Source organism: Rhipicephalus microplus, chromosome X (assembly GCF_043290135.1).
Source record: "Rhipicephalus microplus isolate Deutch F79 chromosome X, USDA_Rmic, whole genome shotgun sequence".
Classification (NCBI taxonomy): Eukaryota; Metazoa; Arthropoda; class Arachnida; order Ixodida; family Ixodidae; genus Rhipicephalus; species Rhipicephalus microplus.
The window spans coordinates 164,329,621-164,351,796 of NC_134710.1; the positions used below are offsets into that span (position 1 = coordinate 164,329,621).

General features: G+C 43.9%; 1 protein-coding gene across 1 annotated transcript in view; it reads right to left on the minus strand.

Moving 5' to 3' along the window:
* Window positions 1-22,176, minus strand: part of LOC119177120 (uncharacterized) — a 268,818-nt gene that overhangs the window by 36,562 nt on the left and 210,080 nt on the right. The window contains exons 3-5 of the mRNA XM_075878123.1: window positions 7,377-7,499; window positions 6,429-6,653; window positions 3,969-4,155 (exon numbers count right to left, since the gene is read on the minus strand). Of these exons, the coding sequence (XP_075734238.1) occupies window positions 3,969-4,155; window positions 6,429-6,653; window positions 7,377-7,499 (535 nt within the window). The remainder of the gene's footprint in view (window positions 1-3,968; window positions 4,156-6,428; window positions 6,654-7,376; window positions 7,500-22,176) is intronic.

Here is a 22,176-nt window from a genome sequence, read left to right on the forward strand (position 1 = left end):
CTCCGTGGCTACTTTCAGGTACACTGAAGTTCTAATTTGGCACGCTCGACATTTCCTCATTATTTGCTTATAAATAAAGAAGCAAGCTTAAAGCACACACATAGAGTCCAAGGTTTTCTGTCGTGTTGGCCAATGCACGCACATGCCCTCCAGAGGGGTGATGTGCATTAGCCCACCCCTACGCACGGCGCAACGCAAAGTTAATGTGACGAAGCTACGCGCATGTAGACAAGCGCGTCTCGATCTAGCACGGTGTTGATGCTTCCCGTTTTATAATCCTAATTCGCAGCACGTGTTCTTGTATGAAATTACGCAAACGGAGATGTGCAAGTAAATAAAGCTGGACTGGACGTTCAATTTCATTTCACTTGTTGCAGCTTGACTGCTATAAAGATACTAATCAATGTCAGTATATGGTTTAAGAAATCTGCTTCGGTGTTTAGCATCCCTGAGTTCTTTTCTAGTATGTTACCATATTATTCGGACAAGTTTAAGTTACAGCTAGGTAGCTATTAGAGTAATTACGACTAAGTAGCGATAAGAGTAACTGGGTCACATAAAACAGAGCATGGCGAAATCATCTCCGTCAACCCATGACGTCACGTCCCTATTTGCACATGAGTTATTTTTTTCTTCGGCAAGTCTTTGCAAAGTAGTCTACTTTTTTTAACAAGTTTTGACGTAAGCAATTGACCTTTCGGCTGAATAGTCATATAATAAAAACGTTTGTACTGTAAAACGCTTACTTTTATGCGTTACTGTCAGCTCAGTAACGCACTACGTCCCGACGCAGTGACTTATATTTATCAATTTATTGGCAACTTACCTATCGCTTTAAGACCATGTGAGAGGGCAAAAATTGTGCTTTTTGTTTACGTGTCTGCTCGTTCAAGACGAAATTAGTTACAGTTGCATAATAAAAACTGTTTTCACAGTATCGCTTACGTCATATTTGACTACGAATTCAGCACTGAAATCAAATGTCACGGCTGCTTTTTCTTAAATTTACCTTGTATTGTAGTTGCTTTTCGAAGCTGCTGAACAGAAACCTTGCAGGGTGGCTGGTTTTGTTTCCCGTGCGCTGTCTGACGTCTTGAAACACGTCCTATTTTACGCAAGAGCTCGACCAGAATGCAACGTGCAGTATCTTTGCACACCGGGTGCACATTACTGACTTACGGTTCGCAGCGCTGTAAATGAAGACTGCGGTTTAACGTGGTGAAAACGAGTTTGCCAAGTAACAGCTCGGTTTCGCTTACTCTGGGAAAGTGCAAGATGATTGGCGTGCAGATATTTAACTTAACCACATGTCTCAGTTTAGACAAGCAGCGGCTCTTTGTAGCCACAACAACCACCCTTCTACCCTTCCACCACTACACAAAACGAAGACGCTTCTCGGCACCGTTGGCACACTCGGTGCGAACACACAGGGAACTTGCACCCAGTCTGCGCCTCTGGCGATGGCGACACGAAAGACTGACCTTGAACCACTCTATTTGTTTGCGTGCATAGAGTTTCTTGTAATTACATTAGAGGGAACTGTGGCGCTAGTGTCTATGGGAGCTTCAACGCATGGCACTTCAGAGAGTATGGGAATTGTGGGTAGTACATAGATTTGCCTAGTCTTTGTACTTTACGTTCCTGCTGGCTTCGCGTGGCTTGAAGTTGCTTTGTCATGACACGACAATCAGCAATAGTTTATTAGTTAGGCTTCACCGCCTTAACTTTTTAGGCTCACCAATTCAAATCCGGTCACAAAGTTCAAATCGGTTTGTTCTTTTATTCCAAACGAAACCAAAACACAGCAATAAACGAAACCACAAGTACGTTTTGAGGCCCGCAAGTACGAAAAATAGACAAATCCATGCACTACCCCAGTTCGCACGCTCGCTAAATGATCGCAGCGCGAGAGTAGCCTCTAGCCAGAGTAGCTTCTAGTTAATATGAGGGAAATTTTTGTTTGCGCGAACGCGCTGCACCAGCTTTTCACTGAAGCCCTTGGGCCACAATCGCGACGACATGCGAGGCCCGTGGAACAAAACGCTTAATCAGCGTGCAAATGAACTTGAGAAACAGCGGCCGGAAATAATCGGCGAGAGCATGGCGCCATCTCGCGGGCTATGTGTAAATGGTATTCTGCGACACTGACGCAGGTCAGAGAAGTTGACATGCTTGGCTCAGCTTAAAGGTCAGTTTAACGGAACGAGTCACTGCCTGTATTTGAAGCTATAGGAGTGGAGCTGTTACCATATAGAATACACTGTGCTTGCACCTTCGATAAATGACAAAACGGTCTCTCCACACTTACATCTGTGAATTCTCTGTGGTATGACTGTCAAATATATCGAAGGGAATTAGTGATATGCGCAATAGTAGGCTCTATAGTGCACGGGGAAAAATGCTTCAGAGTGAGGTCGTTTCAGAATAAACCTACGTGCCTCTTGCCACGTGGTTAGAGGTGTAGGCTAGAAGAACGAGCGAATACGCCATGGAACATTGATTACCAAAACGCTGCACAATAAATACTTAGTTCTTATCTCTTAAGAACTCTTGATGGCACACCCACGCAGCTGGAAAACGTCTCCTCTTCTACCTCCCTTCCTTCTTCTTAGATTTATTCGATTGAAATTCAAAGAAGTCTAGAAATTCAAAAGTGTTGAATGTGTTAAAAATATCTGCAGCTGCGTGAACATCATACACCTGAGGCGCTGCAAAGTAAGACGCGGACCAGAAAAAAAAACGAGAAACAACACCGGGTGACACGCAAATTAGCAACTATTTCGTTTCGGAATAGACAACCTGATGTAGGAGCAAGTAGAGAACATGAAAGAGGGGGGGGGGGGATTGAGTAATAAAAACAGTAGAACAAAAATAAGAAAAACAAAACATAACAGGGAGTCAAACGCCACCAAAACGTGTCAAAAATTACTCATGCGCTAATGCGGTTTTATGCGGTGATACGGCACCACCCTGTGTTGTTTCTCGTTTTTTTTTTTTTTTGGGGGGGGAGGGGGTTGTGTTTAAACTTGCAGCGGATCACAAGCATAAAAACGTACCAACAATCCTCTATTGCCGTAAGATTATCAAATGCGTTAAGTTCAGTTCTTTACTGCCTTACTGGAAAAAAGAAAAAAAAACATGCTGCTAACTAAATAAAGATTTCAAAAATATGCCAGATTTGGCATTCTTTATTTCAACAGAAAAAAGATTGTAACAAAAAGTATATGCGATGCAACTCAGTAGTCTCAAGCGGGAGCCCTTTCAAAATGCCCCTTTTTTTATCTACCCGCAAGAGCAGCGGACGTTTCACGTAAGAAAGTGCGGCGGCATGTAATGTCCGCATCCACGTAAATAATAGTCAATATTGCCTCAGAACATATCGTGGCAGTGTCTTTCCAAGCAATTATATTTTCGAGTAAGGCGTGGCAATTTGATTACGCGGAAAGCTTACGAAGCGACATGCAAGAAAACACCCGCACTTGAGGTACGCGAAATGCGAATGCGTCACGAACATTGCGATGATATCATGAAAATGAATGAAAAGTATTGTAGCTTGTTAAATCCGGGAAATGGTGGTCCTGATATTTTGGCAGCACGCTGAGCTGGTGTGGGCAGCCAGAGTGCAAGATGTACGCCTCTTTCTCATGTACACATACATATATATAGTGAAGTGATCTCTTTATATATATATATATATATATATATATATATATATATATATATATATATATATATATATATATATATATATATATATATATATATATATATATATATATATAAAGAGAGGGAAAGAGAGAGATCCTATTGAGATCCTAATTACGTGCTCACTCTAGATTCCCACTGGTACACAGCATATGCGCTGGTAGCACCTAAATAAATGGGCATGTCAGAGCTCCGTGGAGCTTTAGGTAAACAAACAATTCCAGAGCCCCGAGGCGTGGTTGATGCGGCGCAAGGAACCCGACCTGTGTGCCTGATGAGGAGCACCCGGGGTCGGCCGTTGTCGCCGTCCTCGGGCGAGCCGTCCGGCAGCAGCGCGATGTTCCAGTCGAAACCTCCGAAGCAAAAGTAGGACGACTCGATTCGGGATGTCTGCGCTGCTCCGGATCCCGTTGGTGTGCCGGGTGCCGAACCGAGGGGGCCCCAGTCTTTCTGCAGAAGCGAAGAGCAAAAAGCGTGTCCATGCGTCATGCGGCAGCGGAAGCAAACTCGCTTCAGGCAGTAGTAACGAGAGCCTCGCTTTGAAGCTCGGCGCAGCTGCCGCGCTGTTCTCTAGCGTCAGCGGCGCTTCACAGTGTCCTCGCCAACACTTCGTTCCTGCGCGTCGCTGTCAACGACCGAGTACGATGCGCTTGTTTATGTGTGCCTGTGTGTGCGCGCCCGTCCGACAGCGTGAAACACGTACTCGCTATAACACGATTTGGGGGCTACAAGACGACGTACGCAATATTTAGCTGTCAGTTGACAGATAAAAAAAAAATACTATGGGAGCTCTCATAGGGCGATCGCCAATGGAAACATTCCCTAATATTGTTTACTCTGCCTCCGTACTCTTTCTTTCTTTCTTCCTTTCTTTCTTTCTTTCTTTCTTTCTTTCTTTCTTTCTTTCTTTCTTTCTTTCTTTCTTTCTTTCTTGCTTGCTTGCTTGCTTTGTTTGTTTGTTTCTTCCTTTCTTTCTTTTCAATTTTATTTCTTTTCTTAATATTGTTTTTCTGTTCTAGCTGCAACTGCAAGCAATCTCTAAAATAACATGACAACAGGGACATAGATAAGAGCCGCTCTGAGTGACAGTTATAGTCTAGGAGGATCTCACAACAGCAAAGTGATCGGCTCAATTGGAAAACGAAAGAAATAAACCAGAAGTTGCATGAACAGGTAACTCTAAAATTCAACTCGGTAGGATAAATATATGCGTGTGATAAAGATTACCAACAGGATTATTTATTAGTGTCAATTGGAAGGTGAGATATTAATATCAAATGGCTCTGAAAAAATCGAATCTTCAGGCAGTCGATTACGCTAAATATGTTTTTAGGTGGCAAAAAACTGAGAATACTTGGCTCGTGTTACATGCTGGAAGCAGCCGTTGCCAAACGAAGATGAACGACTATGTTGGAGAAACAATAAACTATACTATACATCAATTGGTTTTTACTGCCACACGAAACAACTCATCGCAATACTCGGCTAAAACTTACTTGCCTGACATTGCTTGTCCTTGTAGCAAAAACACATATAAAGAAGACAGCATCGGGTGGCACAGAGGTATTTGACCATGTTCAACTAAAAAAAAACAAAGTATCATGCATTGTTTTTTGAACGTTTCTTTATATCTTGAGCACCAATGCTTAGAAAGGTCTTTTGACGCACTATTTTTAGGGCATGCAGCACAGCATGCGGTGTAACTAAAGACATGTCACAAGAATGAGACTATGTATTTCGCCATCTGCCTTTCATGCAACGCACACACACGCACGCACGCACACTTTGGTTGTTATCTGGTATCTCGGTGATAACAACAAAGTGCCACACACTACGGTGACACAAAAATTTAGTAGACATCGTTATCTAAACAAAATAAATGTTAGGGAAAATTATAATATGTTCTCTTTGTTTCATTTGAAAACAAAGTTTCTAACAGCAAGTTCAAGCATTACGTCTACTAGCATGACTGTGTTCGTCACGTAAACAACCTATGATTGTTGCATCCCTGTTCCTTACTCACATTTTCTCATTCAAAGATCCACTCGCAGCCTTGGGCTGCAGGAGAACAGGAGGTCCCCTTGAAGCCATGAGCTATGGGATCTTCTTCTGTACGTTCAAACCCACATGTATCACCTCTTAAAACATTGCAATTTGATTGATTGACCGATTGATTGATTGGCGAAAATGCTGTAGACCCGTGTGTTCAGATTTGAGTTCACGTTAAATAACCCCAGGTGGTCGAAATTTCCGGAGCCCTCCACTACAGCGTCTGTCATAATGATAGGGTGGTTTTGGAACGTCAAACACCACGTATCAATTAATAAATTGAATAATAGATTTATTGATTGATTAATACGACAGCATGCTCAGTTCCCCTACATGCTTTTATGTTTACAAGAACAAGCAATGTGTTATGAAATTAGCGTATCGATGGTTAAGGGTAGTTCAGGTCACACTTGAACGATAACTACGAGGGCGGAATGGTATTGGCCACAGGTCGTAATCAGAAAGCGCAGTATAAAGCTTCGATACCAGAAAGTTTCCGAGCATGGGTGTCTGAGCGACAATGTCACATGACGTGACAAACATGATGCGTTGTCGGTATAACCCCATTATGGGCTGAACGCTGCTCATTGCGCGTGAATTAAATTCGGGCGCTTGTCCATGACGGTTCAAAGCCAAGCGCATCGTCACGGCTCAGAGAATGCGACTACACGCACCTGCTGTCCCGCGCCGCTTCCCCTGTGGTGATGGTGATGGTGGTGGTGGTGATTGAGTAGCTGTGGAGGCACTCGAATGTCTGTTTCGAACACCGTCATGGCGTTGGCCAGCGAAAGCTCCAGCAGGAATTCACCCGTCTCGTCCGAGAAGCGCCGAGATTGCAGGTCAGAGATGAGGATCCAACGGGCAGCGCCATGCGTCGACTCTTCCGCCGAGAAGCGGACCTGCATCCGCCATTCAGCATGCGCGGTTGGCTAAACATGAAGCTCATGCGTAATATTATCGAAGTAGTTCGTTGACTTGGTTGTCATGGTTACTAGAAAAAAAGAATAGATCGCAAAAAATTATACGCCGGTGTAAATGGCACAGGGTAAAGGCTATCAGACAGACTGTATAATATACATGTGCGTGTTTCGCAAGCTGTTGTGATATCGAATATTAGGACATTCCTGGCGTTTCGTACTGAGTGAACTTTACTTTTTAACAGTGCCCTAGACTGAAATGATGCCATTCATCTTGACCACTTTATTAGGACAGTAAACGAAAGATATTGTTACACTACAGTATTAAACTGTTCACAACACGAGGCTTACGCCGAGGTGTAAGCACCGTTGCGCCGACGCACGAAGGAAACGAGAGCTAACTTTCCTTCGAGGAAAAATAACGTCTCTCAAGATGCCCTAATGCCACGTGCGATGAATGCTAATCTCTATCCACCGACGCATGCACCGACGTGTCCCGCATGATAACATGCCCAAAAAACAAAACTCAGACATAAACACTTACTTTTTTTAATCTTTATTTTTTTACTCAATTGTTCTTATTGATTTAATGTGTGTGAGCTACGCCTCCCCTTCCTCTCCGTATGTTATGCCCTTGGGCCGTCAGTGTAGGTAAATAAATATTCAGTTCACTGTACTAGCTCACACACGAACTAGGCTACTCACCTGCTTTTCGGAGAGGGCTTCGTTCTTCGAGAAGTGCTCGCGATTGAGCAAGGTGAACGTGAAATCTAGGTAGCACTTCCATCCCGGAGCAGCATTCCGAATTCGGAGCAATACCCCGAGCACCTGCGGCGACATAACATGGCCAGAAAAAAAAACATTAAGATGCATGGTATATCTGAAAGCGCAACGACTGCAATGTATACGGGAAGCAAGGCTACGTCTTTATTTCCGTCCTTCGTTTCGGATGCGTATTCTCTGATAACTCCCAAACTAGAATCAACGCCATTGTTGATGCTGCACTGTAAAGCATACTGCTCGTTTCGTCTCCTATTTTCATCTGTCTTTCAGTATATTCATCAATGTTGTTTTCACAATAAAAAAATAAGTGACATTCCCTAACTTAATCCTCCTCAATAGCAATCATAACGTGAATGTAGGAACGTGGTTACCTTGAGCAATGATAAGGAGATTTGACGGCCTAACTTGCACATCTTTGTGGTGGTATATCATTAACGCAAGCAATGCTTTGTTTGGATTTTAAGTTGCCGTTCTTCATTCCCAAAACCCGCTCCAAAAATCCAACAGACACGTGCATCGACATACTCCACTTTTAACGTCATACGTAGCCACCAAATTTCACGCTACATATCCGTCTCTGGCACGACGCCGTGTTAGAGGGGGAAAAAGCGCTTCCTGAATTTTGTAACATGGTAAAAAAAATTGACCCAAAGCACCAAACCTGCTTGCAAACAGGCCGTAGAATTAGAATATCTTTCTCACTAGAAACATGGTGGGAAATAAGTCGAACAAGTACTCTCTGGGTGGTTAGATGAGTTTGTGTTGGTGCTTTGCGTGCGTACAGCTCTCGACCAAAAAGAAGCTGAGCTCAGCCGTAGATAAGCCGAAGCGCCCCATAGCCATAATGGAGCCATTGCGGTAAAGGATACTGGAGGAAAAAAAATGAGAAAAACAGCACTACATTCGGCTAAGACAACGACGAGAGAGGTTCTTTGTAGCACAGAGAGCTTCCTTAATGATGTTCCTCTCTCCGGCCACCAACAACAGCATGGTGCGTCTGCTCGGCACCAACATTCACCGAAACGAAGGTGCACATGAGTTGTCAGAAGCGCCAAAATATATTTCGCTCGCAGTTTCACCAAACGGGGCTCCGCAAGATATCGACTTTTATTCCAAAGGCCACTTCTATGCACCATCCTCCCTCGCCTCGACTTCAGTATGCAGACAGGATAACGACCACCAAGCTCTTGTGTATCAAAAAGACAAAAAGTGAAGAAAAACCCGCTTCTGACGTGTGGCATCCCTACAAGTAAAGTTGAAAATTATTAAGGGCTCATTTTTTTGTTAGGTATACAATATTAGTGAGGAGAAATAACAGGCAATTATGCCAAGGAAAGTATGGGGGGTTTTATTGGTAGTAACAGTAACGCGAGTGTGAAGAAAGAAAAAGTGGATGAAAGGAGCATCAGACGCGTAGTTCGAAGATAGCAGGTTCGGTCCCTGCCAGTGGCAGGTTATTTTTTCGTCCACTTTTCTTTCTTCACAGTTACACCGCAATCATTACACATAAAATCGCCTCTACTTTTTTTGGAATTATTGTGTGTTAATCTCTACAAGGAAGCACGTCAAGATCACCTTCGAAAATTTTCATCCATGATGCTCATCTATGATTAAAGAAGTAAGCTAATAATAAGATAAAGGACCGCTTTCGGGCCCTTATATTTAAGATTGATTGATATGTGGGGTTTAACGTCCCAAAACCACCATATGATCATGAGAGACGCCGTAGTGGAGGGCTCTGGAAATTTCGACCACCTGGGGTTCTTTAACGTGCACTGAAATCTGAGCACACGGGCCTACAACATTTCCGCCTCCTTCGGAAATGCAGCCGCCACAGCCGGGTTATATTTAAGATAGGTTACTGTACAAAAGCTGCAGGACACAGGTAACGCCTAATTTTTCAAAGCACAATTCATCTTCAAGATAATTGGAGGTAATTTTTTTCTTAGAGAAAGCCATTGCGTTGGCTTACTTGAAGATGCTAAGTATATTTCATAGAACGCCCATGAGCTTCTGCAAGACATGTTTATGACGCAACCTACATCGACGAAAGGAAAATTAGACCACGTTCCACTAAAGGGAACCATGTGGGGATGCGAAGCAGCCCTGGTGTTCCCTTGTGTTTCCCTTTGTTCTTTCCATTTGTGTGGAGTTCTGTATATGTTGTGTACCGCTAATGTTACACCCCCCCTCCCATGTGTGTATTACCATGTATGTGTGCTGCAAAGTGAACACCCACGGCTGATAGGAGAGTACAACGGCATGAGCCCATATACGAGCGCACAGCTGTGGCGGAGAGATGAGCGGGAAAGGTGGAACGAAGCAGAGTCAGTGCTCTTCCACCGCTTCCACCCCACCTCCTCCCGCGTCTTCACGTGAATAATGGCGAGAGACGGCGCATGCGCAGTAAAAGAGCAAACGGTCACCGAGAGATGCACACCGCCCCGAGCCAAAGCTGCTCTGCATCTAAAAGGAAGGGGACAGGATAAGAGGTCGACTTGCAACTATCCCATAGTCTTCCTTTGTTTCGTCTAGTTGGGTTGCGTCCTTAACATTTCTGCAGAACGAACCAACTAGCCCCATATTTTCTTGTGGTCTTCTGCAAAGCTCATCAGCGTCATCTTCGCCGTGAACCGGGACAGAGGTCAAGCCATGACCCTATGGTGCTTCGCCCCTTAAAATAACATAAGGAGAACAAAAAATGAATAGAGAAAACCGAATAGAAACAGAAGAATTTTTAGCTCTACACTTCCTTCACCGCTAGCATGAAAGTAACTTAATTTTTTTTTGCTTAGGTTCTTTTCGCGCTAATAGACAGGAGATACATTAAGGACAAGACTTGTACCTTTGTTATCCGGGAACCAACAAACTTTGGTAAACTTCCTAATTGTAAAACTCCATAAGAAAGTTCGAGAGAAGAAGCTGTAGCCACGTCACACGCTAATTCTAACAGCTTTGGATAGAAGCCGCAAGGTGTTCCCTAGGCACTCCTGTGCCTACGTCTGCACGCAAGTTTTCTCGTCTAATGACGCTGGAGATGTTCTAAATTGTATAGGTGTGGTTATAAAATCAAATGGGAACAAGAATTGTTTAGGCTTTTATCAGAAACGCGTATTTTCCAGAACGTTGCCAATGATGTTTACAGCGATTATCGCAAGACTGCACGTTTGTTTCGGTACGCTTTTTCTTTACGCCCGCTGGTTGCCAAACACACGCTGAAACACACCTTAATTGATGCAAGTTGTCATCGATTTCTTGGTATATCTGGTGACCACGCACCTCACATTCAGTTCAAGAAATCCTTGTTGCGGATGGGTCCTGAAGCTGTTCGCATGTATTGTCGGCACGACCACCGAGGATCATGAACAACCCGCGTCACTCACTGCTATGACGTTTTCTTATGCTGAAGTAGAATAAAAAGCCCCGCAATAACAGTGGAACGAGATGCACGGGCGTAAACATGACAGTGAGTGCAGGCACTCGGAGAAAGTTATTCACAATAACGGCATGACGGTTTACTTTCCCTTTTGTGAAACATGGCGAGGAGTGCAAATGCACTTGTACATGTTATCATTTTTTCTTAAAATGCACGGTGTGATTAAAAATTGCAATAAAGAAGATTTAATATCGATAAAATTTATTATTGTGATGACTGCAGCACTTTTGTCTGAGCAATTTGTTTCGTAACTACACATTACTCTGGACGAGACCCCTCCATTTCAACGCTGATGGAGATCGCTAAAATTCCTCTGCCAGAAGCTTGAAGCTATGTTTAATATTCTGAGCGTAAAAGAGACTGTGTGACATGAACTGTGCCGCACAAGTTCGCGAGTGCCCGTATGACAGGGTTACTAGTAGGAAAAAAATTGCTCGTGCCTCTCCCTATAATCACCCTTTCCAAGTGAATTTAAGGTCTAGATATGCAAAAGACACCAAATTCGCTATGAGAGGAGAATAAAGGCCAACTAAATTAGTTCGAGAATTCTTTGTTCTTGAAACTCTGTTGTCGAGAATGTCATAGTCACAGGCTCATTATTCGAATACAATATTAGTCGGGATCTAGTTTCAAATTTCGAAAGCTTGAAAACACAACCATGGCTTTGCCAGTCGGCACACAAGATGAATGAAACTGGGGCGTCACAAAACAATAGCCTAGAAAACCAAGAGAAAGGCTCTCTGGAACAAGGTCATGTAGAATAATTGTCGACGAGGTTGGGTGGTACTCAATCAAATCCAGAAATTTGGGCGAAGACACAGCAGAACTTAAATATATCATATTAGAGATAATATAGACGACTATTCCCCCCCAAAATATGCATGTATGCAGGCAACGGCCGAAGCTCTCCTGCAGGAGATAGAACAGAACTGAGAACATACGGCATTTGTAAGTGCTACATGGGTTAGAAGAAGAAGAGCCTTTACGCCAGTAGTAGTAGTAGGTGTAGATGAACTCCTTCAAGATCATAGGTCAGCGAACTAACTCATGAGTCGACTCACTCGGTCACACTCAGTCTCATAGCGAGCCGTGAATGCGAGTGAGTTTGAGTGAGTAACATATTAGCGACTTTGAGTCCGAGTGAGTCCAGTTCAAGAAAATTTTAATAAGTGTGAGTTTGAGTGAGTGCCACTCAAAAAGAAATTGTGATTCTGAGTCCGAGTGAGTCCTATGCACTATGAGTGAGTCTGAGCGAGCAACACGAGTTTTGCCGAGTCGGGCTGCTAGTGAAATTACGATTAAATACTTGACAGTCGCTGAATAAGTAGCTATAACATCAGATTTAAGGAACACTAAGTGCGCGCGAATATAGTGACTATAAGTCGGTCATTAAACACTCTACTAAAAGCTATGTAAACGAGGCAGCTGTCCAGCAGATCGGAAATATAACAGACAAAAATTTCACCAGTTTTCTGCACACATGGGGCCTGTTGATCCATATCCGAAGAACGAGACGGCTAAGGAAGCTGGACGAGGAACTATATGGTGCACTACGTATTCAGGATAACAATAATATTCAGGGGTGAAACAAGGTCCAATTACTTACTTAGAATGAAGTCATGAAGCATTACTGAATGAACACACAGGAATTACCAGTGTCACATGGTATGCTCTCGCAGTGACTCTGACAATGTTACAGACAATAAGTTTATACGAGCCCGAACTTCATTGGAACTTCTCGAGTCGAAATTTTATCAGCAAGGTATATCTAGAAAGAGAGGTACAAAGTAAGTGGAAGAAGGGAAGCCTAATGCCGACCTTACGATAAATCACATTCTCTGGCAGTATCCCTTCGCTTTCGCAGACTGTAACGAGAGGCTGGTGGCGGTGATTCCTTCACAGTTTCCTTCTTTTAGATGAAGTTAACGCCATCCAGTAGACCCGCGATATGGCGGTAAGGTTAAATATCTAACCTGGGAACCAGCTTCTTCAAACTAAAGATTTGATATTCAATACCTAAATAAAATTAAAGTCACACCAAAACGCCAGACATTAAGCACCTGAATGACAGAATGTTGTCATGGATTTCACAGCCATCTTTCTTTTGTATTCTTACCCCATTGGTTCAATAAGAATTCCTGAAGCTTCATGCGTAAATTATTGAGTTCTCTTAATATATATCACAACTGATATTCATCTATAAAACCTGTGTAGGCCCTAGCAGTCACTATCAGTATACTATATAAAGTTTCTTGTAGTTAGTGCAGGAACATCAAGGTGGTGTAAAAACTGTATTTTTCGTTTTTTTTTTCGCGTTTTATAGCTTATAGAGCATCTTCGCGCTGCCAAATTGTTGTATTTGGTGTTGTAAAAGAGCGATTAATAGTACGCAAAACACACTCATTTTTATAGTGCCCCTTTAGGAAGATCAGAAACCTCCTGAAGATAGTTCTCCATACAATTTTTTCGTTTGTGTCTCAATCATATGCAGAAAGTAGTATGATGAAGTACAGCACTAAGTCGGTTTGATCAATAGCATTCTGTAGATTTTGGGATCACTCTTGATTCCATTCATCACCCGCGTTTGGAAGTATAGGAGTGAGCCCAACATAGCACAACAAGCCGCCACAGGACAGAGAAGCAGGAAATATCATGCAGAAAGTTTGCACGGTCAATTAAACGAAAACACTGAAAGGCGATGTTTGCGGCTAGTGCGCGTTGCTCCGGGGAATCAGAACACGGTTACCATGCGCAAACGCCGAACGACCACTGAAACTGATCTCGCGTTTTCTCCAACAGCCCGTGGCGCCAGTCAGGTCTTGAAGTGGAAAGTGAAATCGCGCACCTGGAAAGGCAGCATCTGAACAAGATCGCACGCTTCCCTTAACGGAAAGATTGTTCATAGCGGTGGGTTTAAACGCTCGATCTCTGCAGCGCTGCATCACGATCTGCGTGAGCAGATCCGACCACTGAACGTAACCGTCCGCTGTCCAGAGGACAAGTGCCAAACGGCATTTCGTATACGTTTTTTTTTGTTTTTTTGTCCTCTTTTGCCTAATCTTTACAACCTGTTTCATAGAGTATGGGCACCGAAAAAAAAAAAAAGCAGCTAGGCGCTTTTTGTTTCTAGCCGCTCCTGTATGGCCCATTTCCCCGGAGTCAGGGCTGCTGAAACAAAAGGCCGCATCAGCCGTTTTTCTCCGCACGAGGCACTGCAGTCCGTTTCTTCGCGGCTTGCGAAACGCCTCCGAAAGGCGCCACTTTCTCTTGTTAGCTCGGTATCTAATTGAAGCCTGCACTGAAGCACCACAGATTATGTACTCGGTAGGGTATAACGTTCTCCCCTCCCCTCACTCCCCAAAAAAGAAAAAGAGCAGGCTCAGTGGTTAAAAGGCGAAACACGTAACCGAAGCCTCGGTGGACCAAATGACCACCGCTGTAAGGAAAGACCGAAGGCAAATAGTCGAATACGGGTGTAGGGGAGAGGTCACGGCGACGGCACTGATTGCGAGGTTGAGCAATCGTTGCGACAAATGTACGTGTGGATGGGAAGAACAGGGCGGCATGGCTGCATCGAAGCCGGCTAAGAAAATTGAGAGTAAACTCATGAAGGAAGAAATGCACCAAATTCAATCGTATGAAATGAACCTGTTTAAGTAAACCGAGCAAATAGAAACACGCTAAGAAGCTGAGATTCGGGAGACGCAATAAACAACAGTATTTGATCAGTATATTGAGGGCGTTTCCAGTCACAGCCTCCACGCATATAGTCGAATTTCTCGCTGCCTTTGCGCTCTGTTCAAACCCAGGCGCCAATAGAAATAAAACTATGTTTCTAAGAGTGTTGCAACTATTCTGTCGACATCTGTGTTCCGTTACGTATTGTTACAAGGTGCTCAAGATAATAACAAACAGAGGTAGCCGCGAAACAATCGTAGGACAGCTTGCGTCAATAGAAAGGATCTCACAAACTTTAGGGGTGCACGAACGGCCGCCATCTTGTCTTTTCAATTTTGTGTAACGCACATATTACTGCGCTTTCTGCTGACATTTCACGCAATGTTTCTTTTATAATTTTATCCTTTTCACGGTGCTCTACCGTGACGTGTGCTCAGAATCAATGTTTCTTTTCCAGTTCTATATTTACGTTTCTTTCTTTTATTTTCTGTTCAAGAGGGCGGAACATCGATTTTATTTTCGCTGTGTAGGTCATGCCCCACCGCTCTAAAAACACGAGGCAGTGATACATAACGTGGGAAGATGAGTGCAGATATAAAAGCCCACAGCAGACCTTTCAAGACAAATTTAACAACTTTGGTCAAAGTTGATCTAATGAAACTTGATTGCGTAGGAACCTCCCAATCTAACAAAGAAGTTTTACTTCTCTGGTAGATATGCACTGTGTAGAATGTCACAATCAACTCCAATTGGCGAAGCTATTATGGTAGTAAACTCGCTTTAACAAAGTTTTTCCGGAAATAAGCAACAATGCATTGATTGCTTCGCCCTTTTTACGCAAACGACATTTCTTTGGTCGTGCGCTCCAACCTATTCACAACAGTGCTTTTATTTCCGCCTAACCGTACAACAAGAGTCGGTAGTACTTTTACATACAAAAATGCACTGGGTGATCATAGCCCTGCAAACACTCCCACAGAAACATGGTTGTTACATTCCTTATTTAATTTAATGCTTTATGCGAAAGATAACACTCATCGTCTCATTGGAACTTTTTTGCATTGCCTGCTCGAATACTAGCTGCATTTTTTCTCCCTGTCTTGAAATATCGGCAGCTTGTAGCTCCACGTGGTAGTCTACTTCGCCTGCATCGCCCGGACATGGAGACAACTCGAGCTCGGGTTGAACTTGCGGGCTTCTGCACGTGAATGCTTGAATTCATGGAAAATAAAATGATGCCGTAGCATCGGGTGACACGGCGGTACAATTTAAAGTTTAGGTTATCGAGAAACCTTTTTGTTTAATTTAAATACTTCTCAATTTAACGAAGCAATTTGAGCACCCAAATAACTTCTTTGAATCGAGTTTCAACTGTAGTTTCAATATTGCATTTTTCTACATTGGCGCTACGATGCGACTTAGCACCTCAGTTAAATTAAATGTCAGCATGTTGCTCCGTGTAATACCGATACTACAAGAGAGACATAAACTGTGTTGTCCTTTATGCGTCGTTCTATATACCTTAGAAGTGTCAAGCAACCAGGCAGTACACAATGATGCCAACTGTACTTGTCTCACGGTACATGTGAAGTAATGATCTGTAACGTTACAAAAGCTATAAAGTACACCATTTCATCATCATCAGCCTGACTATGTCCACCGCAGGACAAAGGCCTCTCCCATGTTCCGCCAGTTAACCCGGTCCTGTGCTTGCTGCTGCCAATTTATCCCCGAAAACTTCTTAATCTCATCTGCCCACCTAACCTTCTGTCTCCCTCTAACCCGCTTGCTTTCTCTGTAAATCCAGTTAGTTACACTTAATGACCAGCGGGTATCCTGTCTACGCGCTACATGCCCGGCCCATGTCCATTTCCTCTTCTTGATTTCAACTATCATATCCTTAAACCCCGTCGGTTCCCTAATCCACTCTGCTCTCTTCTTGTCTCTGAAGGTTACACCTACCATTTTTCTTTCCATTGCTCACTGCGTCGTCCTCAATTTAAGCTGAACCCTTTTTGTAAGTCCGGGTTTCTGCTCCGTAGCTAAGTACCGGCAAGATACAGCTGTTATATACATTTTTCGTGAGAAATAGTGGCAATCTTTCGGTCATAATTTGAGAGTGCGTGCCAAATGTGCTCCACCCCATTCTTATTCTTCTAGTTACTTCAATCTCGTGGTTCGGCTCCGCGGTTATTACCTGTCCTGAGTAGACATAGTCTTTAACAACTTGAAGTGCACTATCACCTATCTCGAAGCGCTGCTCTCTTCCGAGGCTGTTGTACATTACTTTCGTTTTCTGCAGATTAATTTTAAGACCCACCTTTCTGCTCTCCTTGTCTAACTCCATATTCATGAGTTGCAATTAGTCCCCTGAGTTACTCAGCAATGCAATGTCATCGGCCAAGCGCAGGTTACTAAGGTACTCTCCATTAACTCTTATCCCTAACTGTTCCCATTCTAGGCTTCTGAAAACCTCCTGTAAGCACGCGGTAAATAGCATTGGGGAGATTGTGTCTCCCTGCCTTACACCCTTCTTGATCGGTATTCTGTTGCATTCTTTATTAAGCACTTTGGTAGCAGTTGATCCCGTGTAGATTTCTTTCATGATGTTTATATATATTTCACCGACACCCTGATTCTGCAGTGTCTGCATGACGGCTGATATTTCTACTGAATAAAAAGCGCATTCTCGTTATCTATGAAGGCTATGTATAGTGGTTGGTTATATTCTGAGCATTTCTCTATTACCTGATTGACAGTATGAATGTGGTCGATTGTAGAGTAGCCTGTTCGAAATCCTGCTTGTTTCTTTGGTTGTTTGAATTCTAATGTTTTCTTTACTGTGTTAGAAATTACCTTTGTAAATAGCTTGTATACTACAGAGACCAAGCTGATCAGCCTGTAATTCATCAAGTCCTTGTCATCTCCTTTGTTATGTATTAAAATGATGTTAGCATTCTTCCAAGAGTCTAGTACTCTTCCCGCCAGGAAAGACCTCGTAAACAGACTGGCAAGTTTTTCTAACACAATCTGTCCTACATCTTTCAGCAGACCTGATGTTACCTGATCCTCACCAGCAGCTTTGACTCTTTGCATGCTCTCCAATGCTTTTCTAACTTCTATCATTACTGGTGGGGTGCCATCTGGGTTACTGCTAGTTCTTATAGTATTAAGGTCGTGGTTGCCCTGGCTACTGTACAGATCTCTGTAAAACTCATCCGCTATTTCAACAAACCTATCCATATAGGTACTTATTTTGCCTTCTCTGTCCCTTAGTGCAGACATCCGATTTTTGCCTATCCCAAGTTTCCTCTTCACTGCTTTGACGCTTCCACCGTTTTTCAGAGCGTGTTCAATTTTCTCCATGTTATACCTTCTTACATCGCATACCTTACGCCTATTAATCAACTTCGAAAGCTCTGCCAGTTCTATTTTGTCTGTTGTACTTGAGACTTTCATGATTTGACGCTTCTTAATGAGGTTCTTCGTTTCTTGGGAAATCTTGCCAGTGTTCTGTCTAACTATCCTGCCTCCAACTTCCACTTTACACTCCGCAATGATACTCGTCAGATTATCATTCATTGTATCTACGCTGAGGGTGGTTTCCTCACTAAGAGCCGAGTACCTGTTCTGAAGCGAGACTCTGAATTCCTGTACTTTCCCTCTCAGTGCTAGCTCATTGATTGGCTTTTTGCGTATCAGTTTCTGTCGTTCCTTCTTCAAGTCTAGGCGAATTCGAGACCGTACCATTCTATGGTCACTGCATCGTACTTTGCCAACCACTTCCACATCCTGCACGGTGCCTGGGTGTGCACTCATTAAAAAGTCTATTTAGTTATTATTTTCTCCATTAGGGCTCCTTCATGTCTACTTGCGGTTTCCACGTTTTCGGTAGAAGGTATTCGAAATCCGTAAATTATTGCGTTCTGCGAATTCTACTAGTAGCTCTCCTCTGGCCTTTCTAGTGCCAATGCCATAATCTCCTACTGCCTAGTCTCCAGCCTGATTCTTCCGTACCTTTGCATTAAAGTCTCCTGTCAGTAGAGTATACTGTGTTTTTACATTACTCATTGCCGACTCCACGTCTTCATAGAAGCTTTCAACTGAAGAGTCATCATGGCTGGATGTAGGCGCGTAAGCCTGTACCACCTTCATCTTGTATCTCTTATTCAGTTTAATTACGATACTTACCACCCTTTCATTAATGCTATAGTATTCCTCTTTGTTGCCAGCAATCTCTCTGTGAGTTAGGAACCCCACTCCCAGTATTCTTTTGTCAGCAAAGCTCTGATAGCAAAGGGCGTGCCCATTCTGTAGCACCGTATAAGCCTCATCTGTCCTCCTAACCTCTCTGAGCCCTATTATATCCCATTTAACACCCTCTAGCTCCTCGAATAGTACAGCTCACTTCCCTCACTAGATAAGGTTCTAGCGTTAAACGTTGCCAAGTTTAGGTTCCAATGGCGGCCTGTCCGAATCCAGAGATTCTTAGCACCCTCTGCTGCGTTGCAGATCTGACCGCCGCCGTGGTCAGTTTCTTTGCAGCTGCTGGGGACAGAGGGCCGTGAGTTCTTTGACGTATGCATGTGGGAAGTAGTGGCCAGATACTGCACCAGGGTGGCCAATCCTTCTCTGGTGAGGGAGTACGTTCCCGGCGGTGGTTACCGGTGAGGCCGCACCCCAGGCCTCTTAATGCAGTTCCATCACCCCGCGGATTTTTTTTTTTTTAATCCGGTTGGGAACTGCGCGGCACCGGGATTTAACCACGGACCTTTTGCATGCGAGGCTGATGCTCTAACCACTACGCATACGCCGCACTACGCCATGTCACACCATTTCACTTATACTTAAAAAAATAGATAGCGCACAATCCCTGCAATAGCAGCGTGCTTCAGATACAGCTCTTTCGGGTGACTCCGAGTGATGGGAGGTCAACGGGAGCACCCCTCCCCCTCTCCGACCTTCTACGGAGAGAAGCCTGCTTCAACCGAGAAGTACCATGAGGAAGAGGGTGCGGGTGGGTGAGAGAACACGCACCTCACCGAAACATAAGTGTTCAGGCAATGAGAACCCAGCTGGGGTCAGAGAAACATAAGAATGAGGAGCTAAAGTTGGCGACAAAGAGTGACCATCGCTGTCCACAAAAGAAAGAGGCAAGGAAATACGCAAGACCATTACTGTGCAAGGACCATGAGCCTGTATTCAGTTCACAATAATTTGGGAACTCCCGGATTCTACTGGCACATATAGGTAGCGTTTCTGTTGCTTGTTTCACCTGCCTAATTGCGCGGAGGTTGTCAACACACAAACGAGGGCTTCGGTGAGTTTAGGCAAAAGTATGAGGGGCAGTGGGTCATGTTTTTGCCTTCGTAACCGTAAATAATTATTTGCCGATCAATTACTTAACTTCTCACTGTTCTTTTTTTAAGGGACACTGCTACACTTTTTTTTCAGCATAGTCAAAAAAGAGTTGCCAATCGGTAGTCGAGCTTCCTGAAAAAATGTGAGCCAAACACATCATAGCACTGCACGCGGGCTGGATTGAACAATTAGTACTCTCAGTCAGCTAGACGTCGTTACCTTTTACCTCTACAAGTTGTGCCATAAACTCAAAGTTTATGGTCACTGGCTTATTTCAGGGTTCTGAGCTGAATAGCTATACTGCGGCGACCACCGTATGCCGTCACGTTCCCGCACTCCTCCTCGTGATGACGCTGAAGATTAGCCACCTGTTCGAAAAAAAATTCAACGGATTCCACGCCTAATGAGAATCGGTATTATGAGAAGCAGTCAGCGAGTAACTGTCTTTTTTTTTACGTTCAGCCAAGCGTTCAGACTTGGGTCGACGTTGTTCTATGTGCACGATGTACACACAACTAATATAGTAGCTGTGCGGTTACCAGAAAAGACCACTACATTGGCATTTCAACAGTAGCTTATGCTCTGACATAAAGTCAGCACTCACGTGAGTCTACCGACGTCAGTACTATTGAAAACAAGTGCACTTTACTGTGCGATGACGTGAATATCGTAAGAAAATTTCATTAGCGTATTCCTCCAGGATCGAGCGACATTTGAATATAGCTTGGTGAATTAAAGCATTACAAATGCAATGCTTAATACACTGATGTAACGGTGGAGCGAACGCTGGAAGCACAAGTGACGTTCCCCCGACATGACGTTTGTATCATAAGAGTACGGACGTGAGGTTTATTGTTTTGTTGCAAGACCGATAGCCAGCACTGCAATTACGTTGAACCGACATGAAGTTGGCACAGGGTCTTTTTTCATAAGCAGTTTGAAGACATGACGTGGCTCTTTGGTAGAATACCAAAGCGTTATAAGCAGAACCCTCGGGTTCAATTCTGGCTGTGACCTTGATTTTTATTAATTGCACTTACTGAAATAACGCTGCCGAGGTCGGGTTTTCTTGATGTTCCTGCATTTAAATTACTGATGTATGCTTGGGACATTCCTGGGTAGACAGTTATCTGGCGCGGTGCCTGGCTGTTGACCCGTAGGTCACTGGATCAAACACCGGCCGCGCCGGCCGCGTTTTCGTTGGAGCGCGAGAATGCTTGAGTCCTGTATACTTATACTCCTGTCATACGTGGCGATTTGAGTGCTCTTTGAGCGAGTGCACCTATAGCAGTGAGTGCCATTTGCGCGCTGTCACGCGACCAAGTTTAGTGTCACTCGCTGCAAAGTACACTTCCCGGCGAGTGCGTCGCCCAACCGCACTTCACTGCGACGAAGTGTGTCTATAGCCTCAGTATCAGTGACTTGCACAAAATAGATTGTTGCCTAAAGCGGCACTCGTACCATTCTTAAACTATTGTTTTTGTTATAACGGATACTGATGAGTATTAAAACAAGCCATATATCAACGAAATTCCTTGCTAGTCTCACACTCGGCTAGTTTGCTACCATGTCCGCTAGGGGGATGTGGCAGCACATGCTGTGCAATGGCTGCGTCCGTCGCGTTGCTTACTTCCAGGAACACTTACACATGTGTAGGCGAGTCGTTCTCTAATCTTTTACGACGGCGTGAGCCACTGGGGCTACTTCAACGAAGACAACGTGGCCTGACGATGAGACATGTGCGCAAAAGTAACAAATATATATTCCGCTACAAACAGACAATTGCCACTGCCATCATTTACAAAGTACACTTCGCTTTCTCGTGGTGCAGCGAACCACCAAAATGACACTTCTTGAGCGTAAGTACACTCACTCAAAGTGCACCTAAGTTTCCACGTGTGACAGGGGTATTAGATGTAGGTGCAAGTTAAAGAACCACAGGTGGTCTAAACTTCCCGAGTTCTTCCCTACGGCGTCTGTCAGAACTATACCGTGGTTATGCAACGTTAAACCCCAACATTGGTAGGTAGATAGATAATTTGAAACGCTCGAAGCGTTTTGTGTTCACTAAAAATGCTTCACATTAAAGAAAGGAAAAGCTCTCCAGGACGTTATGACGGGCGCTGACGATTGCATGCAACTTCTTGCCTTCTTGAAATCCCTCGCCCTCTGTGTAGTTTTCTGCACACTCTATGGAACGAAAGAAGAGAAGGCACTTTAAGCTTGCGTCAAACTCCTGTAGCTCGG